Genomic DNA, 16,936 nt, shown 5'->3' on the forward strand with positions numbered 1-16,936 from the left:
TATAAACTCTTCTTGACTTTCAACTTCATGGCAGATTTGAAAATATTTATCAAACATTCACTGAATTTCAATGTGCATGTTAAAGTGTTGTCTTAATTTACATAAGTAGATTAAGATATGTACATAGAAATAGGAGGAAAAATGAAGAAAGTATCTGCAAGAGCTTATCTCTATTGGCATATTATGCTCAAATGGCTTGACTATCATGCAAAAAAAGTTGTGAGATGAGGATATTAACATATAAATTATTTCCCACTTTCATTTTAATTTAGAATATGCATTTCTTCTAAAGAAGTTGTCAGTTGCCTGAAGAAAAAGTACACAGATGGAGAATTCAGGAAGAGTTAAACTGAGCACACTCAGTCCATCCTCCCAAAATAAATAATCCATTAAGTCATTCTTTTTTCCTTTCTTAGAAACTGAAAGAACAGACATGGTCTTTGACCATTCATTAAATACACAGATTAAGCCAAGCTTTTTTTTTTTCTTTTTTTTTGAGACGGAGTCTTGCTCTGTCACCCAGGCTGGAGTGCAATGATGCAATCTTGGCTCACTGCAACCTCTGCCTCCTGGGTTCATGCGATTCTCCTGCCTCAGCCTCCCGAGTAGCTGGGATTACAGGTGTACAACACCGCACCCGGCTAATTTTTGTATTTTCAGTTGATACAGGGTTTCACAATGTTGGTCAGGCTGGTCTCAAACTCCGGACCTCATATCTCCCAGCCTCGGCCTCCCAAAGTGCTGGGATTACAGCCGTGAGCCACTGTGCCCAGCCTAAGCCAAGCTTCTTAATCCCTTTATGCCTAGTGTTCCATTATTGGAACGCTAAGAATGTGGGAATTATTTTTATCCTACTGCTCAAGGTCATTGCCAAGGTCCGATTTTTCCCAAAAATGTCCAACCTCCAGCATAAATGGGTTAATAGGTAGATTTAGCAGTTTCATCATGAGAAGGCACTTCAGCCTAACATCCAAACTTATATTAAATCTACAGACATCTCTTCTCAGATAAAACATCTTTGCAAATCCAGTGCTGCAGCGTGACAGGATCAACTCCATCAGTTTGCTCCGTTGTCCTTGGGATTGGTTACTCTGGTTTACTTCTACTTCATGGACGATTATTTCTGCGTTTCTTTGCCTTGTCTCTCCCAAGGAGAAATACAAGCTCTCCCTCTGCTCAGTTCCTGCTTGCACTATAACATGACACTTGCCCATACATACGTAATGAGAACAGCACTTCTGCCTTTGTTTCCTTCCCTCCAGCAAAAGTGACAACATCTTACTGATTTCTGAAGGGACTGAGTATTCTCAAGTTCTTTCTTCCTGGATTTTCCTTTTTGGGTCTCGTGGTCTCAAGATGCACATGTTCTCTTCCTTAACAACTGGATATGTGGCCTGTCCCTGTAGGTGAGGCTTATGATCATAGTATTAAGTTCAATGAGGAATAGTTTGCATTTAGAAATTTTAAGTGGCCATGAATCTGAGCCATGATCTTCACTTCATTAGTAATAAAACTAATATTTCAGTCTCTTCCTACTTTCTCAACTGACTTTGAACTTAGTAGAGAAAAAGGTGTGAATAAATATACATTAGGGCTCTATCACACTTGAGTGCCACTCTGTACTGGACACTATTAACAGATAATACCACTGATATTTGTATAGTATTCATAGTTTTCCAAGCACTCTCATTTGACCCTTCTAATTGTCTTGTAAGATAGATAAGGAAGATGCTATTTTCACTTTTCAAACATGGAAATTAGAAGTCAGAAAAGTTAACGTGATTTGCTGAGTGTTGGAGCTTGGCCTCAAATGCAGGTATTGTATTAAATGTGAAGGTATTTCTTGATATAACACATTATAATATCTTGCAACAGGTAAATCCTTTATTATATATCTCTACTTTTAGTACTCTAATCAAGCACCTCTTGTTTTATTGCATAAGATACATAATGTGAATATTTTGTGTTGATTATACATGAACTTTAAAACACAGTATCTTTGTTTATCAATGTTTCAGTATTATTTATTGTCCATTTGAATTGACAGTACTTGAAGTATGTACTAAATATGAAGATTCTTGAGGCCTATTACAAAACTAATGACCTACTATCAGACCCTGTGTATAGGCCAAGGAAGTATTTTTAACAGCCACCCCATCTGCATATTAAAGCTCAAGTTCCACTAGATTCAATTATCACTTCTTAGCGTTTCTTAAACACTCTGTGTTTTACATTGTAAAATTCTTACACAAAACCTTACCAGATAGCTATTGTCAATTATATATTACCAAATACACCTCGTCCTTTTCCAGCTCTTCACTAGTTTTAATATTGTCCCAATCCATTTACAAATTCTCTTCTTAAAGGCATGCTCAAATGCAGCTCTACCATGAAGACCTCAATGATTATTCTCTTAAATGCCTTAACCCTGCCTGTAACAATTGTGCACAATTGTTACTCAAATTTTAAATAAAATTGTTACTCACAACTTTAAATAAAATTGTTACCCAAAAGAAGATAAGCTCCTCCTGGAGAAGATAAGCAAGAATTGTACCTGTTATATCTTAGTATGTCACTGTAAATATTAAATATTAATTATAAATAAAGGACAATGTGGCCGGGCACAGTGGTTCATGCCTATAAACCCAGCATTTTGGGAGGCTGAGGCAAGAGAATCACTTCAATCAAGGAGTTTGAGACCAGCCTGGGTAATATAGAGAGACCCCATCTCCGCCAAAAAAAAAAATTAGCCAGGTACGGTATGGTGGCATGTGCTTGTAGTCCCAGCTACTTGGAGGCTGAGGTGGGAGGACTGCTGTGGTGGTGGTGAGCTGTGATCTCACCACAGCATTCTAGACTGGGTGACAGAGAAAGACTTTGACTTAAAAAAAAAAAAAAAGACAACTCTTTTAAAAGTAGTATCTTAAATACTTGGGTTCCATTAGTCCTTTCAGAAATCTCCCAGAGAATTAGTGAAAACAAGTATTAAAATTCTCTGGGAGATTTCTGAAAGGACTAATGGAACCCAAGTATTTAAGATACTACTACTACTTTCTACAAAGAAATGTCTAGGTAGTATTTTTCAAATAGCAGGTGCTCCACCTTTTCTGAATGGATGGCTCCATTGGCTGAAAGAAACAAAACATTTACTAGCTGACAGAAAAGAACTAAATTCTTCAGAAAAAGTAGTGTTAGCTACCAAGATATTGATTGTACTATAACTAAACTTTTCCTGGATATTTAGACAAGAACTTTGTAAATAAAAAAAATAAAAAATTTAAAAATTTTTTTAAAAAAAAAATACTAACATTTAAGTACAAGGTTCTATTCATAATATTTGGAAATGTTTCAATGTAGTTTAAGTTTCCTATTTTTGCATATTTTATTAATATTTAAAATATTTTATACTAAACGCATGATGTGAGATTTTTGCCATCTCCCACTGAAAGAAGGCAATTTGTAGGGGAGGGAGTTTTGATACAAACCACCACCTTCTATATCAATTTAGTATTCTTCAAGGTGTTTGAAATTCGTTATTATCTCAGGGGATACTGTTAATCATTGTTAACTTAGTCTTAAGCATAAGAAATAACAAGACTGAATAACTTAATAGAATTTCTTTTTAATAAGTATATTTAAAGTTCATCTCTTCCAAAAAACAGCATTTTAATTACATTCAAGTTGTATTCATTTTAAATACCAACAAACCCATCATTTACATATAGAGCTAGATATTACAAAACAGATGGAAATTAAAACAAGTTTTATTTTTTTAAGTCTTTCTGAATTTAAACATTGTGAACTATTAAGTATATACCTAAAAATGTACACATTATCAAGGAAACACAAGTTGCTCTAATAGGAAAAGAACTATAATACACATACAGTGGAATATAATTCACGTAGGCTTAATTTACAGGTATGTCTTAAAGTACAAAAACCCCAAAAACTAATAACTAGAAATACAGGCAAAATCACAGCTGACTTTCTAAATTAATGCACCACTATATAATGCTTTCCACAGAAAGTAAAAGGGTTCTCAAGATTTTATGTTGACCCATGATTTTTCACTTCTTTGTTCTCAAATATAAAACCAAAGTTTTCTGTTTGCCTTTAATTTACACACGTTTGTTTGCTTTTATAAGAATAACTAAAATGTATCATGAAAAATGCTATCAAACCTGTCTATTTAGAGCTCAGTAACCAAGACATTTCTTTCATTTTTCCCTGTTGCTCTATTTTCCCTTCCAAAAGTCTCTAAGGAAATTTTATAAACAGTGGTGGTAAAAAGATAAATAATTCTGAGATGGCAAAGAAATTTTAGACTTGGCACTAGCACAGGTTTACAAAAAAAAATTATTCCCCATTTATTGAACTATATATGTGAAAAAGGAAAATCATATCTGAAAACATAAGCAAGTGAAAACGTACTGAAAAAACACAGAAGGCAGCATTTAGAATTATGGTACTTGCGGGCTTTAGTTTGAAAACCATACAGCAAGCAAGCTACCAGTTGAGAATTTTTTTAAAAAAACTTGTATGAACATGTTTAATTTTGAACTTGTTTCAACCAAGTTGTAGCCAAAACAAAAAGGTCATAATTACTGTGCTCATATAAGATGTGACGAGAGAGGGAGGGAGAAATGCAGGGAAGAAGTGGGGAGACAAGGAAGGAAGGAAGAAAAGGAGAGGAGGTGGAGAGAAGGAGGAGAGGAAGGAAAGAGAAAGGTACACATTAGGTTAAAAGGGGCAGGATTAGGAATAAAACTAAGCACTTAATCTAACCTGATCAGGGAGAAACTTTGCTCTTTATTCAGGTTTTATTGCACTTCATAATCACAGAGAAGGTACATCCATCTTTTTTTTTAATGTGTCTTAGGTTAAAAATGGCAGAATGAATAGCCCTTAGTTAGCACATACTATTTTTAAAAGGGACATGTGTAGAATTTCATTGATTTTTTTGTGTTGTCCTTATTGTTTTTCCCCTGCTTCTTTTCAAAGGTGTTGATGTGTTTGTTTTTAATGACAATCTTAAGAGTTTACTCTTCTAAAATGGTGCTCAGATGTACTGATTTATTCTGGCCTTTCTTAAACAATTTACTTTGCATTAAAAAGTCATCAATAAGAACTGTAATTCAGTGTTTTCAAAAATGACATGTTTAACTTGAAATCAAGTTTAAATTAACTGCTATTGTGCCAAATAATGAAACTACTACTACTTTATTCATTACAAACATCATGTAATCATTCTCTATGATCACTATAAAAGTTTAAATAATCCTTTTCTCCTATATATGAAGACAGTTGTTCTAAAACAACACTCTAGAAGTGTTAAAAAGTCCATGCATAACACACACCCCATCTCAGTTTTTGAAAGTCAGTGCATTCAGTGGTTATAAATAAGCATGATGTTCTTCCACAGCTAAGAGTTCTAGAAAAGAGGGGGGGAAAAAAAAGATAAGTAATCTGAAAGGTTCCTAATGATCAAAAATACTGCCAATACTTAAAGTCAAAATGGTATAACCTGAATGTCAATCAGTTGTGTTTTTTTCTCCCAAGGGAAGACGTTCCCATAACTGGAGCAACTGTTCACCAACCTGAGGTTCTAGTTCCTGGATAAATCAGAAGTCAAAATAAACATAAAAAGAACCGGATTGAAAATTTTCAATGACCAAAACCTATACTGATAAAAATGTAAGAAAATCACTTTAAATTTCATTTTCCTGCCAGAAAATGCTAAAATCATATGGTATGAATTGTTCTAATTCTTTGCTTAAAGCAATTAGGTTTATGGAGTTTATTTCCAGATTTAAGATTGCAGTTAATCTGAAAAATCTTTCAACGTTTGTGACAAAATGGCAACAGATTCCCATGGAGTCCTTCTCGAACTTTTTATACCTAAAAATAATGGATTTTGTTTTTAATAGAGAATCAGCAAAAGCACTCAGCTGGAACTTCCAAAGATTTACTGTGAAACCTAGCATATTCGATGTTGGGCTTTTTTTCAAGAAACTCTCTTAGGTAACTATATCTTCTTATCTTGAAAATTATTAAAATATTTTTTTTCTTCCTTTCTAAGAATTATTTCTAGCTAACAGATATAAAATTTCTTCTAAATCATCATTTTAGAATAAAAATGAAAATATTCTCATACAAATGAAAAGAATGTCACTTTACTCCTGTGGAATACCTATGATAAGCACTTAAGAAGAAACTGAACACTTTTTATAGTGTGATTTGAAACAAGTCATACTGGTTCAGATAAATTATTAGCTGTGTGGCCTTAGGCAAAACTAATCTATGAGTCTATTTCCTCCTACATAAAATTGGACTAATAAATTAATCACAAGAAATATATCTTATAAAGTAGCTAGCATAGTATTGCATCAATATACATTAATTTCTACCATCTTAACTATCTTAAAATGCATGTAAGTAGCATCATGAAGAAAAAGCAAAACATAATAGAAATAAGCCACTAGAAAATAAAAAGGGTGTCATTTACTTTACAATTAAAGCCAATGGGAAGTTAAATACTGTCATCTGAAGATTGTGATTGCACAAGCAATCAGACACATTTACAAGCGTTTTTACTAGCGCTTTACAAATCTGAACCCATGTTTCCCATGTGCATATGAAATATAAAATATGTGCTCTTACATTTTCTCCTCAAAGCACTAGATAACAAGAAAACTAAACAGAAACAAAAGTAAAAAGAAAATGCCATTGTATACCTGCCCATCTCTGCTTATCTGCACTTTCTTGTTGTCATTCCATGGATTGAGTAAATGGTGTGCAAATTGAAAGGGAAGACTTTCTTTTCGTATCCACTCCACCTTAAATACTCCTCCTAGTCCAGCAGAGCCCCAGTCCTGGCTCTTTTCCCTTCCAATCTCAGAAGACATCCTGGAAAATCCCTGGAGGTAAAATGGGAGGAAGGAATAGAGGTGAGGAGGAGACTAACATGTCTAAATTCAATCTATCTGAGAATGCTGAGTTTTTAAAATTTTAAGATAAAGTATATAATATTAAAATAACAGATACCTAACTAACAAAAACAAAAAATAAGCTACTTATTAAATTTTTCATTGAAAGCTCTCTTAGCAAATTTTAGAGGAAAAGCCAGTTCTAGCCTCCTAACAATTTCAAATATCAATAATTTCTAAATAAAGTGTCAACAGTACTGTTCATATTTATTCCATAATAAATGGATACAAGCTAACTTCTAAGCTTTTATTCCAAAAATTATAATAAACATCAAATAATAAATATATTATTTTATAAATTCAGGTATATAATACATTAAGTGAAGATGGGTTAAGAAACATACTTAGTTTATTCATTGTCAATACTTGGCCTCTTTAAATAAGTATTTACCAAAAGGTCAAGCTTCTCATTACTATGAATCCACCTGAGAATTAGTAAATCTAAAGTTGTCTTCAGAAGGAGACATAGTTTCCTTCTCATTGTCTTCTTCTTTCATATTTAAAGACTGTTGTTTGCTTTGAGACTCTTGGATTTTAGTCAAAGTTTCTCTAATGTGTACTTTCAGCTGGTCATGTTTAACTTCAAGGACTTCTTTTATCATTTTAAGGTTGTCTCTTTCCTTGGTTAGAGATTTTATCTCTTCCTGACTTTCTTGAAATTTTTCATTCAACGTGAGCCTTTCCATTTCTACGTTTGCCAGTGTTGTTGAGTCCTTGGTTGTGGACTGTTCTTTTAATAACACCAGTTCATTCACTGTTTCCTGAGTCTCACTGACTTCTTTCAATTAGGAAGTAGCTCCTGTTTCTCATGAACATAGTTTCCTTCTGAAGACAACTTTAGATTTACTAATTCTCAGGTGGATCCAAAGTAAAGGAAAGACTCTGGTAAGACAAGGCAAAAACAAAGGGATTCCAGTTCTAACATCCTCTAAAAAAATGCAATATATCCCTCATTCTTGAATCAAGCAAAAGGCATTCTTGCATTCTGATTTAATGAAAAGCCAGTTGTTTTTTAAAAAATCTCTGATGTAACCTATAGCCAGAACAACCCCTTTTTACTGATTTAAGATGGCTCACCTGGAAATGTCCAGATCCTTGAACGGAAAATACCAAGTAAACCATGCTGCTTTCCCAAAAGGCTCGATTTAGCTTACGTTCATTACTAGGGGTTGTAGACCAGATACCCTTCTGTTGAGATATTTCAAGGTTTCTCAAATTGCTACTCTTCATTATGAAGTAACGAATAGGCATGTTTGGTCTTGGTGAAGGAGATTTTGAGCCCTATAAAAGAATACATAAGTTCTTGACAGGTAATCTGACCTTTCAAAACCAATAGGCTCCATTAAATAACATCTTCATAAACATATAAGCCAAATTATTTTACCATATATTCAACAAATGCAAATAGCTCTATCATGTCTGAAACCTATACAAGACTCAACTAAAATAAAGTTAGCCAAAAACAAGTACACATTTGCAGAGCATTCAAAATGCCTTATCAACAAAGGATCCTGGAGTACCAACTTTGATTTATGCCTCAAATATACTTTCAGAAATTGTTTTAATAAACTTTCAAAATCTGAAAACAAAATATTTCTCCAGGTTACTGCCTGGGGGCGGTTTTCAGGGGACAAAGAAAATGAGTACAGTGGTCTCATTAAGTTGTGAAGAAAGAGACCAAAGTGGAGTTCAGAGACCAAAGTGGCTACTGTGCATGGCAATGTACTAGAAAGAAAGGAGTTGCACATAAAGAGAGCTCCAAAGGAACTGCAGAGGGGTCTGCAGTTTTGGCTAACTGCAGACCTGAACATAAGAGAAAAATGATAAATAACCCAAGGAAAGGGAAAGAGCCAAAGGAAAACAAGTAGACCAAACACACATAGCTGGGAATATTTCATGTTATCCTCAGCCAGAACAGATAGAACCTGTAACATATATGGAACTGGCCCACATAAGGGCCGTACCTAAGTATTGGAACTAAATTAATAACAGAATAAAGACTGCTTTGGCTCAACCCTAACACTACCTAAAAGCAAACTTCAAAAGGATTCAATCGATTGCAACTAAACTGTAAATCAGAATAATGCCTAACCCTATTGAAAGGAATACACAAAAACCTAGCCACCCAACAAAATTATAAGAAACACAAAAGAAACAGGAGAAAAAGGTTGTTATTTACATAATTAAGGTCAAAGAGAAGTTAAATACTGTTGTCAACCTGAGACTCTGACTGCTATGAGCAGGCACATTTACAAGTTTTCACTAGCTCTTTACAAATCTGAATCTGTTTCCCATGTGCATATGGAATATAAAATTTGTACTCTTACATTTTCTCCTCAAAGCACTGGATAACAAGAAAATGAAACACACTGTATACCTATCCAGGGAAAAATAATAAACAGAAACAGTCTCAGACACGACAGTTGATGTAATTAGGAGACAGAATGTTAAAGCATCTGTTATAAATACACTCATTATGTTCAAGAAGGTAGAGGAAAACTTGAACATAATGAGAGGAGAAATGGAAGATATCATTTACTTAATTTTTTTTTGGGAGACAGGGTCTCACTCTGTCATCCAGTCTGGAATGCAGTGGCACAATCATAGCTCACTATAACTTCAAATTCCTGGGTTCAAGTGATCCTCCTGCCTCATTCTCCCCAGTAGCTAGGATTACAGGTGGCCCATCACCATGACCAACTAATTTTTAAATTTTTTTTTGCAGAGATGACAGGGTCTTCCTATGTTGCCCAGGCTGTTCTCAAACTCCTGGCCTCAAGCTATCATCTCACCTTGGCCTCCCAAACCATTGGGATTACAAACATAAATCACGCCCAGCCAGAAGATATTTTTAAAAGACCCAAAAGGAACTTCTTGAGATGCAGATACAGTATTTGAAAACACACTAGAAGGAAAGAACAGCAGTTTAGACACTAAATAAAAACATCAGTGAACATAAAGACAAAACAATAGAAACTATCTGAAATGAAGTAAAGATAGAAAAATGACTGAAAAAAATGAAGAGAACATCAGTGACCTATGGAACCATATGAAATGGACCTACATCTATCTATCCAGAGCTCCAGAAAGGAGTTTCTTCAGATAGAAGTTAATAATACAAAATAGACATTCATATTAACACGAAAGAATAATGAGCACAAGATTAGTAAATAATAAATATAAAAAATATTTTTCTGGCTTTTAAATCTTCGTAAAAGATAACTGACTATGTAAAGTAAAAATAATACATTATAGCATTTATATAGAAACAAAATGTATGAAAACAATAACACAAAGGAGAAAAGTGTAAAATAAAAGAACACTGTTGGCCAGGTACCATGGCTCATGCCTGCAAACCCACACTTTCAGAGGCCAAGGCGGGCAGATCACTTGAGGTCAGAGTTCAAGACTAGCCTGGCCAACATAGTGAAACCCTGTCTCTACCAAAAAATACAAAAAATTAGTCAGGTGTGGTGGCAGGTGCCTTAATCCCAGCTACTTGGGTGGCTGAGGCAGGAGAATCACTTGAACCTTGGAGGTGGCAGTTGCAGTGAGCCGAGATCACACCACTGCATTCCAGCCTGGGCAAAAGAGTGAGATTCTGTCTCAAAAGAAAAAAAAAAAAGAACGTTGTTACACTGTTGCAAGGTTCCCAAACTATATCTGAAGTATTATTATACTGATTCCAGATGACACTAGAGTTAAGTTAAAAATAGCTTCATTAGTGAATTCTATCAAAGATTCAAGGAAGAAATAATACCAATTCTGCATATCTCTTCTAAAATACTGAAGTGGGACAAACACTTCCCAACTAATCTTATGAGGCCAGCATTGCTCTGACATCAAAACATACAAAGATACATAAGAAAAAAGATGTACAAAATAACACCCCCATGAACAAAGATCCATCCATTTAACAAAATCAAATCCAGCAATATATAAAAAGGATAACACCATGACCAGGTGAGGTATACACATAAGAAAATCAAGCAATGAAATTCACCATACTAACAGACAAAAAATGCTTTCCCCCTGAAATCAAGGCAATGACATGTGGCTCTCAACACTGAAAAACATTTTACTGGAGGCTCTGGCCAGAGAGATAAGGTAAGCAAGAAATAAACAGCAATCAGATTGAAAAGGAAAAAAGTAAAACTATCTTTATTATCAGATGGTATGATTATTCATGTAGAAAATCCTGAGAAATCTACATAAAAAGCTAATAAATACATGAAGTAAGGTCATAAGATTCAGGGAAGATATACAAATATCAAATTTATTTGTGAATACTCCTGCAATTAAAATTTTAAAAAATGGTATCAAAATATTAAATACTTAGGGATAAATTTAACAAAAAAATGTGTAATATTTGTACTCTGAAATTTATAAAACATTGTTGAGAGAAATTAAAGACTATCTAAATAATAAACAGATATACTATGCTTATGGATTAGAAGACTAAAAATTGTTAATTGTTGAGTTTCTTCAGATTGATCTATAGATTCAATGCAGTCCCACTCAAAATACCAAAAAATTTTTCTGTAGAAACTGATGAGCTGATGTTAAAGTTTATATGAAACTACAAAAAACCTGGAATAGCCAAAACCGTTTTGAAGAAGATAAACAAAGTTGAAGGACAACTGATGGAAGTTGAAGGATTAACTGATTTCAATACTTACTTATATAAAACTACTAAAATAATGTCAGAATACCACTGGCAAATATATATATACACACACATATACATATATATGTAGAGAGACAGAGATTAATAAAACTGAAGAGTTCAATACGTAGACCACATATTTATGGTCAGGTGATTTTTGACAAAGGTGTCAAAGTAACTCAACGGTAAAAAACAAATGGTTTTTAACAAATGGTACTAGAACAATTGTATAAGCAAAAGCCAAAAAGTAATTCTTGACCCACCCATACTATAAAAAAAAATTAACTTAAGTAAATCATATACCTAAAATGTAAGACTGCCAATTATAAACGTCTAAAAACAAACATAGGAGAAAATTTTTATGATCTTGGGTTTGGTAAAAATTTCTTAGTACACATAAAATGCTAATCATAATAGAAAAAGCTGATGAAATGAACTCCATCAAAATTAAACATAATTGCTCTTCAAAAGACACTGTTAGGAAAATGGAAAAACAAGCTACATATTGTTAGAAAAAATATGCAAAACATAATAATTAAGCCTTGTACCCAGAATACACAGAAAACTCTTACAACTCAGTAAAAGATGACAAATCACCAAAACCAACAACAAAAAGTGAACTAAAATTCAAACAGACATTTCACAAAGATGATCCACGATGGCTAACAAGCACATAAAAAGATGCTCAACATCATCAGCAACTGGGAAAATACAAGTCAAAACTACAATGGTCTATTACCATATACCCAACTAACATGGCTAAAATTAAAAAGGCTAATACTGCCAAATATTGTCAAGAATATGGAGCAAAGGGAACTCTTATAGTTAAAGGAAATGCAAAATAGTGCATTCATTTTGAAAAACAGTTGGACAGTTTCTTGTAAAGCTAAAATACATTTGTCCAACAACTCAAACAATACTAATCCTAGGGATTTGCCAAAGAATAGAAAACATACTTACACACAAAGACTTTACTTGAATGTTAGTACCAGTTAGTACAATGTTAACAGCTTTAGTCTTAATAGCCAAAAAGTGAAAACAACCGAAATGTCCATCAACTGATAAATGGATAAACCATAGTCTATCCAGACAATGGAATACTACTCAGCAATAAAATAAACCAATAATACACCCAACAATTTGGACAGATTATTGATACACTCAATCTTACGTATGTTGCGTTTTATAGCTGGCTTATTTCACTTAATAGAATTTCAAAACCATTCTATTAAGTGAAATAAACCAGACACAAAATGTTACATATATATGATTTCCAAACGTTACATATATATGGAAATTCTAGAAAAGGTAAAACTTAAGGTATAAAGAGCAGAACAGTGAGTTACCAGGGAGTAGGGGTGATGGAAATGTATAGATGATTGTGGTATAGTTACATGATTGTATACATTTGTGAAAATTCATAAATTATACAATTTAAACTGCTGAATTTTACTGTAAATTATACCTTAATAAAGGTGTATAAATAAACCAAAAACCGTGAAAACCTGAGAATGAAAATTTACAAAAACATTTCTTTTCCTCTTATTTAACAAAGATTATTTCAAAGACACATTCACCAAAATATAAAATGCAGCTAAATAAACTCTAATCAAATACTTATACAACTACTAAAACAGGAAGCAAATGTAAGCACATCATGAACATTTGAAATTATTCTTATTACAAGTTTTTTTAAAGATACATAGTTTTCAATTCTATATCAACATTTCCTACCTTCCCAACCCTATCCCATCTTGTTTTTTTAATATAACCACTGTAGAAATAAATTAATAGAAACCACTGTTTTCAATTCTGAAATTATAAACCAAAGTTAAGTTAAAATAATCTTTTTGTTACTTATTTTAGCAAAAAAGGTTATAAAGGACTGGGCATGGTGGCTCACACCTCTAATCCCAGCATTTGGAGGCTGAGATAGGAGGATCATATGAGCCCAGGAGTTTGAGACCAACAAAGGCAACAAAGGGAGTTCCTCATCTGTAAAAAAGAATTTGTCTTTAATTAGCCGGGCATGATAGCATGCACCTGTAGTCCCAGCTACTCAAAAGCTGAGGTGGGAAACATCACCTGAGCCCAGGAGTTCCAGGCTGCAGTGCAATATGATTGTACCACAGCACTCCAGCCTGGGCAAAAGAGCAAGACACTCATCTCAAAAAAAAAAAAAAAAAAAAAGTTCTGAAGAAATAGGAAAGAAATAATAAACAGCCCAATTATATGCCAGCAGTGAATGATCTGTAGGTTTTAAAGCATCCCAAAATACCCAAAGGTGGTAATAACTAGAAATATTTGGCATGAAGGAAACATTTTTAAATTTACTCAAAGTGTACCAAGTTTTCCAGCTTTAGCTTACATCTAGAACAGAGGCCACAATTAGAAAAGTACTCTAATTATTTTATAATTTTGTTTAAATACCTAACATTACATGTCCTACATTTTATTTCAGATACTCTACCTTTCCTGAGGATGGAGGAGAAGGACTAGCACAAGGACTTGGGTAACTACTGCTGTCTGTAGATTTCACAGAAGACTGATCTGATCGGTCATCAGTGCCTCGTTTGGTATGTAAAATTCCCCTATCTTTGTACTTCTGAGGTGGGTGTAATGCTGGAGATGGAGATTTCATCAATACTCTTGAGCAAGGAGGAAGCAAAGATCAATTATATTTAAGTTCATAATACAAAGATCAGTTATGTATAAGTTTGTTATACAAAGCAGATGCCATTGCAATCCAAAGTCCCAATGATATTATGATTTATGGAATAGTATTTAAAAATACTAAGGTCAGGAAATATAGATGTCTATGACAGTATTAAATTTACAACTATGTATGAGATCCTGAGCAAGTCTCTTAACTAACCTGAGCTTTAATTTCCTTATCTGTTAAATAAAAGGATGATTTCTAAACTCTAAGATTTTTCTATTCTAAAATGCTATGAAAAAATTCCACAAACATGGCAGTCAGGAATTTCATAATTTTTTTTTAAAGTATGGGTTTTTCTGAGTCAATCAGACGTCTATTAAGTACTTCCTGATATGTTGCAATATAAAGTTTGCAACACGACCTATACAATATTCTTCTCAAAACATTGGATCCAATCAAGCCCTGAGAGCTAACCACCAGCTTACATAAGATACATAGGGCACAGAAATAAATAGTGCCAGGAAAAAACAGAGACAAATCCATAATGTAGGACATCTCACAGTACCACTGACCTAGTTTCCTGAACATTTCACCTACTTGATTCATCTAACAAAATTTTGTTTTTTGTTTCTTGCTTCCTTTCTGTTTTGGCTTACATATTTAAAAGTAAATCCCACACATCATGTCATTTTATCTTTCCATATTTAAATATGCATCTGTTAAAATGCGTGCACTGTCCCTACATAACCAAAGTGGTTACCAATCCCAATAAAATTGTCATTTCCTCAATGTTTTAAATTATTGATGTATTTGAATCAGCATACAAGGAAGACTCATGCATTATATATTAGTAGTATGTCATGTTTCTTGAGTCTCACAAAATTTTTTATAGGCTGGTTTAGGAATAACTCTATCACATAACAATTTCTATGAAAATATATTCCCACATTCTAAACAACTAATGCTCAAGAAAATTATAGAACAACATTTTCAAAAAGTGAGGAATATCTAAGTAAAAAATGTACTTTTTAGTCTTCTCCTTTTTCTCAGCAGGGCTTAGACCAGAAGGAAAGGTTCAGGCACATATTTTGCAAGCTTTCCTTGGAAACTTGTTGAATTATTCCTAAAATGTAATATCTGAAGAACGTGGAAACCAGCATGTTTTATTCTTCTATAACAGAAGTTTTAAATGATATTAAGCCTTTATGTTTCATTCAAATATGAGAAAGTCTGATCAAAAAAAGGTACTAAAAACCCCACCTGATGCTTGAAAAACAGGAAGCATCATGTATCTGTTTCCACTGTTTCTATTTTCAGTTTAACTATAAAATCATATTCTTACTACAGAGACTTTTCCACCAGTATTGCCAAAACTAGCCTCATAGGCAAGAATGATTTTTGTTATCAATTTTAATAAGTTGAAAACCTACTATGAAGTAACTTAAATTTGATTCTAATAAGTGTTTTTATAACCAGAAACATTTCTGAATCATGCCCAATGACTTATTATAACTAGTATCATATTACTAAAATATACTTTTTACATAAATAATTCAGTATGAGCTGTCTCATTAATAATCATAAAATAAAAACACCACATCTAATTGCAAAAGAACAAAAGAAGAATTTGGCTAAATTATGACAAAAATCTTGTCATATGACAGTAAATTTGTTTACTTCTTATATGCCTCCCCTCAATCAAATGTAAATCCTCTGGAGGAGATCTTATCTGTTTTGTACATTTCTAGATTCTTCACACCAAAAACTGGCATTCAATGTGTCACTGAATGAAGTTTTCTATATGAATGCTAGCCAGCAGTACTGATATCTAGATAAGGCTTGTAAGGAGGTTGTTCTTTCAAATGGCCATAGCCAGTACTGCTAAGGTCATCTAGGTAAAATATTACTTCACATATATCAAGTAAAATATTTAAATTAAAAATGTCTACATATTTTTGAGATCCTAAATATGTGAATTCTAGAAATTAGATATTTTGACCTTTTCCTGCAAGAGTTGCCTTATTAAATAACGCATAGATACCAATAGTTTAAAATCCATATTACCTTAGTACTTAGAAGAATTAAGTTTGATAAGTAGAAAACTCTTTCCACTTTATTGCTACCTTTTTATGGATCTTAGATTATAAAAAAAGTAATTTTTAATTATAAAAGCACATGATTCTAAGATAAATAATTTATTTTCATGAAGAAAAAGTGACCCATTTTGGTAAAATGTCATAAATTTACCTTTCTGCAGTAGTACACTCATCAGAAAATTCAGTATCTGCTGAACTTTTCCTACTATTACTTGATCTCCAAGATGAGGCCAAAGGAAGCTCTTCTGAAGACATAGGCCTTGGCCTTTGGCCAATTCCAGATGGTTGTTGCAAACCTGCAGACTGTTCTTCAGTGCTTAAAACAGCTATAATTGCTCTTATGGTAGCTTCATCAACTTGAGACCAAGGTTTAGATGGAGCTCTCATTCGGCGTAAAAATAAGCTATGCCACTTCTGTCTGAGCTGCAGCAATAAACTAGCTGCCTGTAATAGTTCAAATAGATACAAGCAAATGATATCACATATGCAAAACACCTATTTATTGATTAGTTTCCATTAGTTTGCAACT

The 16,936-nt window shown here is 33.3% G+C and overlaps 1 protein-coding gene across 2 annotated transcripts in view; it reads right to left on the bottom strand.

The window, feature by feature from the left end:
* Positions 1 to 3,606: 3,606 nt before the first annotated feature.
* The window catches only part of YTHDC2 (YTH domain containing 2), a 78,707-nt gene continuing 65,377 nt past the window's right edge, over positions 3,607 to 16,936 (bottom strand). For both annotated transcript variants that reach the window (XM_017527171.1, XM_037737972.1), the window contains 6 exons: positions 16,559 to 16,851; positions 14,123 to 14,300; positions 8,064 to 8,267; positions 6,735 to 6,917; positions 5,525 to 5,612; positions 3,607 to 5,431 (listed from right to left, as the gene is read on the bottom strand). In XM_017527171.1, the coding sequence (XP_017382660.1) occupies positions 5,532 to 5,612; positions 6,735 to 6,917; positions 8,064 to 8,267; positions 14,123 to 14,300; positions 16,559 to 16,851 (939 nt within the window). In that variant the 3' untranslated portion in view covers positions 3,607 to 5,431; positions 5,525 to 5,531. The remainder of the gene's footprint in view (positions 5,432 to 5,524; positions 5,613 to 6,734; positions 6,918 to 8,063; positions 8,268 to 14,122; positions 14,301 to 16,558; positions 16,852 to 16,936) is intronic.

The sequence above is a fragment of the Cebus imitator genome, unplaced genomic scaffold, assembly GCF_001604975.1.
Source record: "Cebus imitator isolate Cc_AM_T3 unplaced genomic scaffold, Cebus_imitator-1.0 Scaffold46, whole genome shotgun sequence".
Taxonomy (NCBI): Eukaryota; Metazoa; Chordata; class Mammalia; order Primates; family Cebidae; genus Cebus; species Cebus imitator.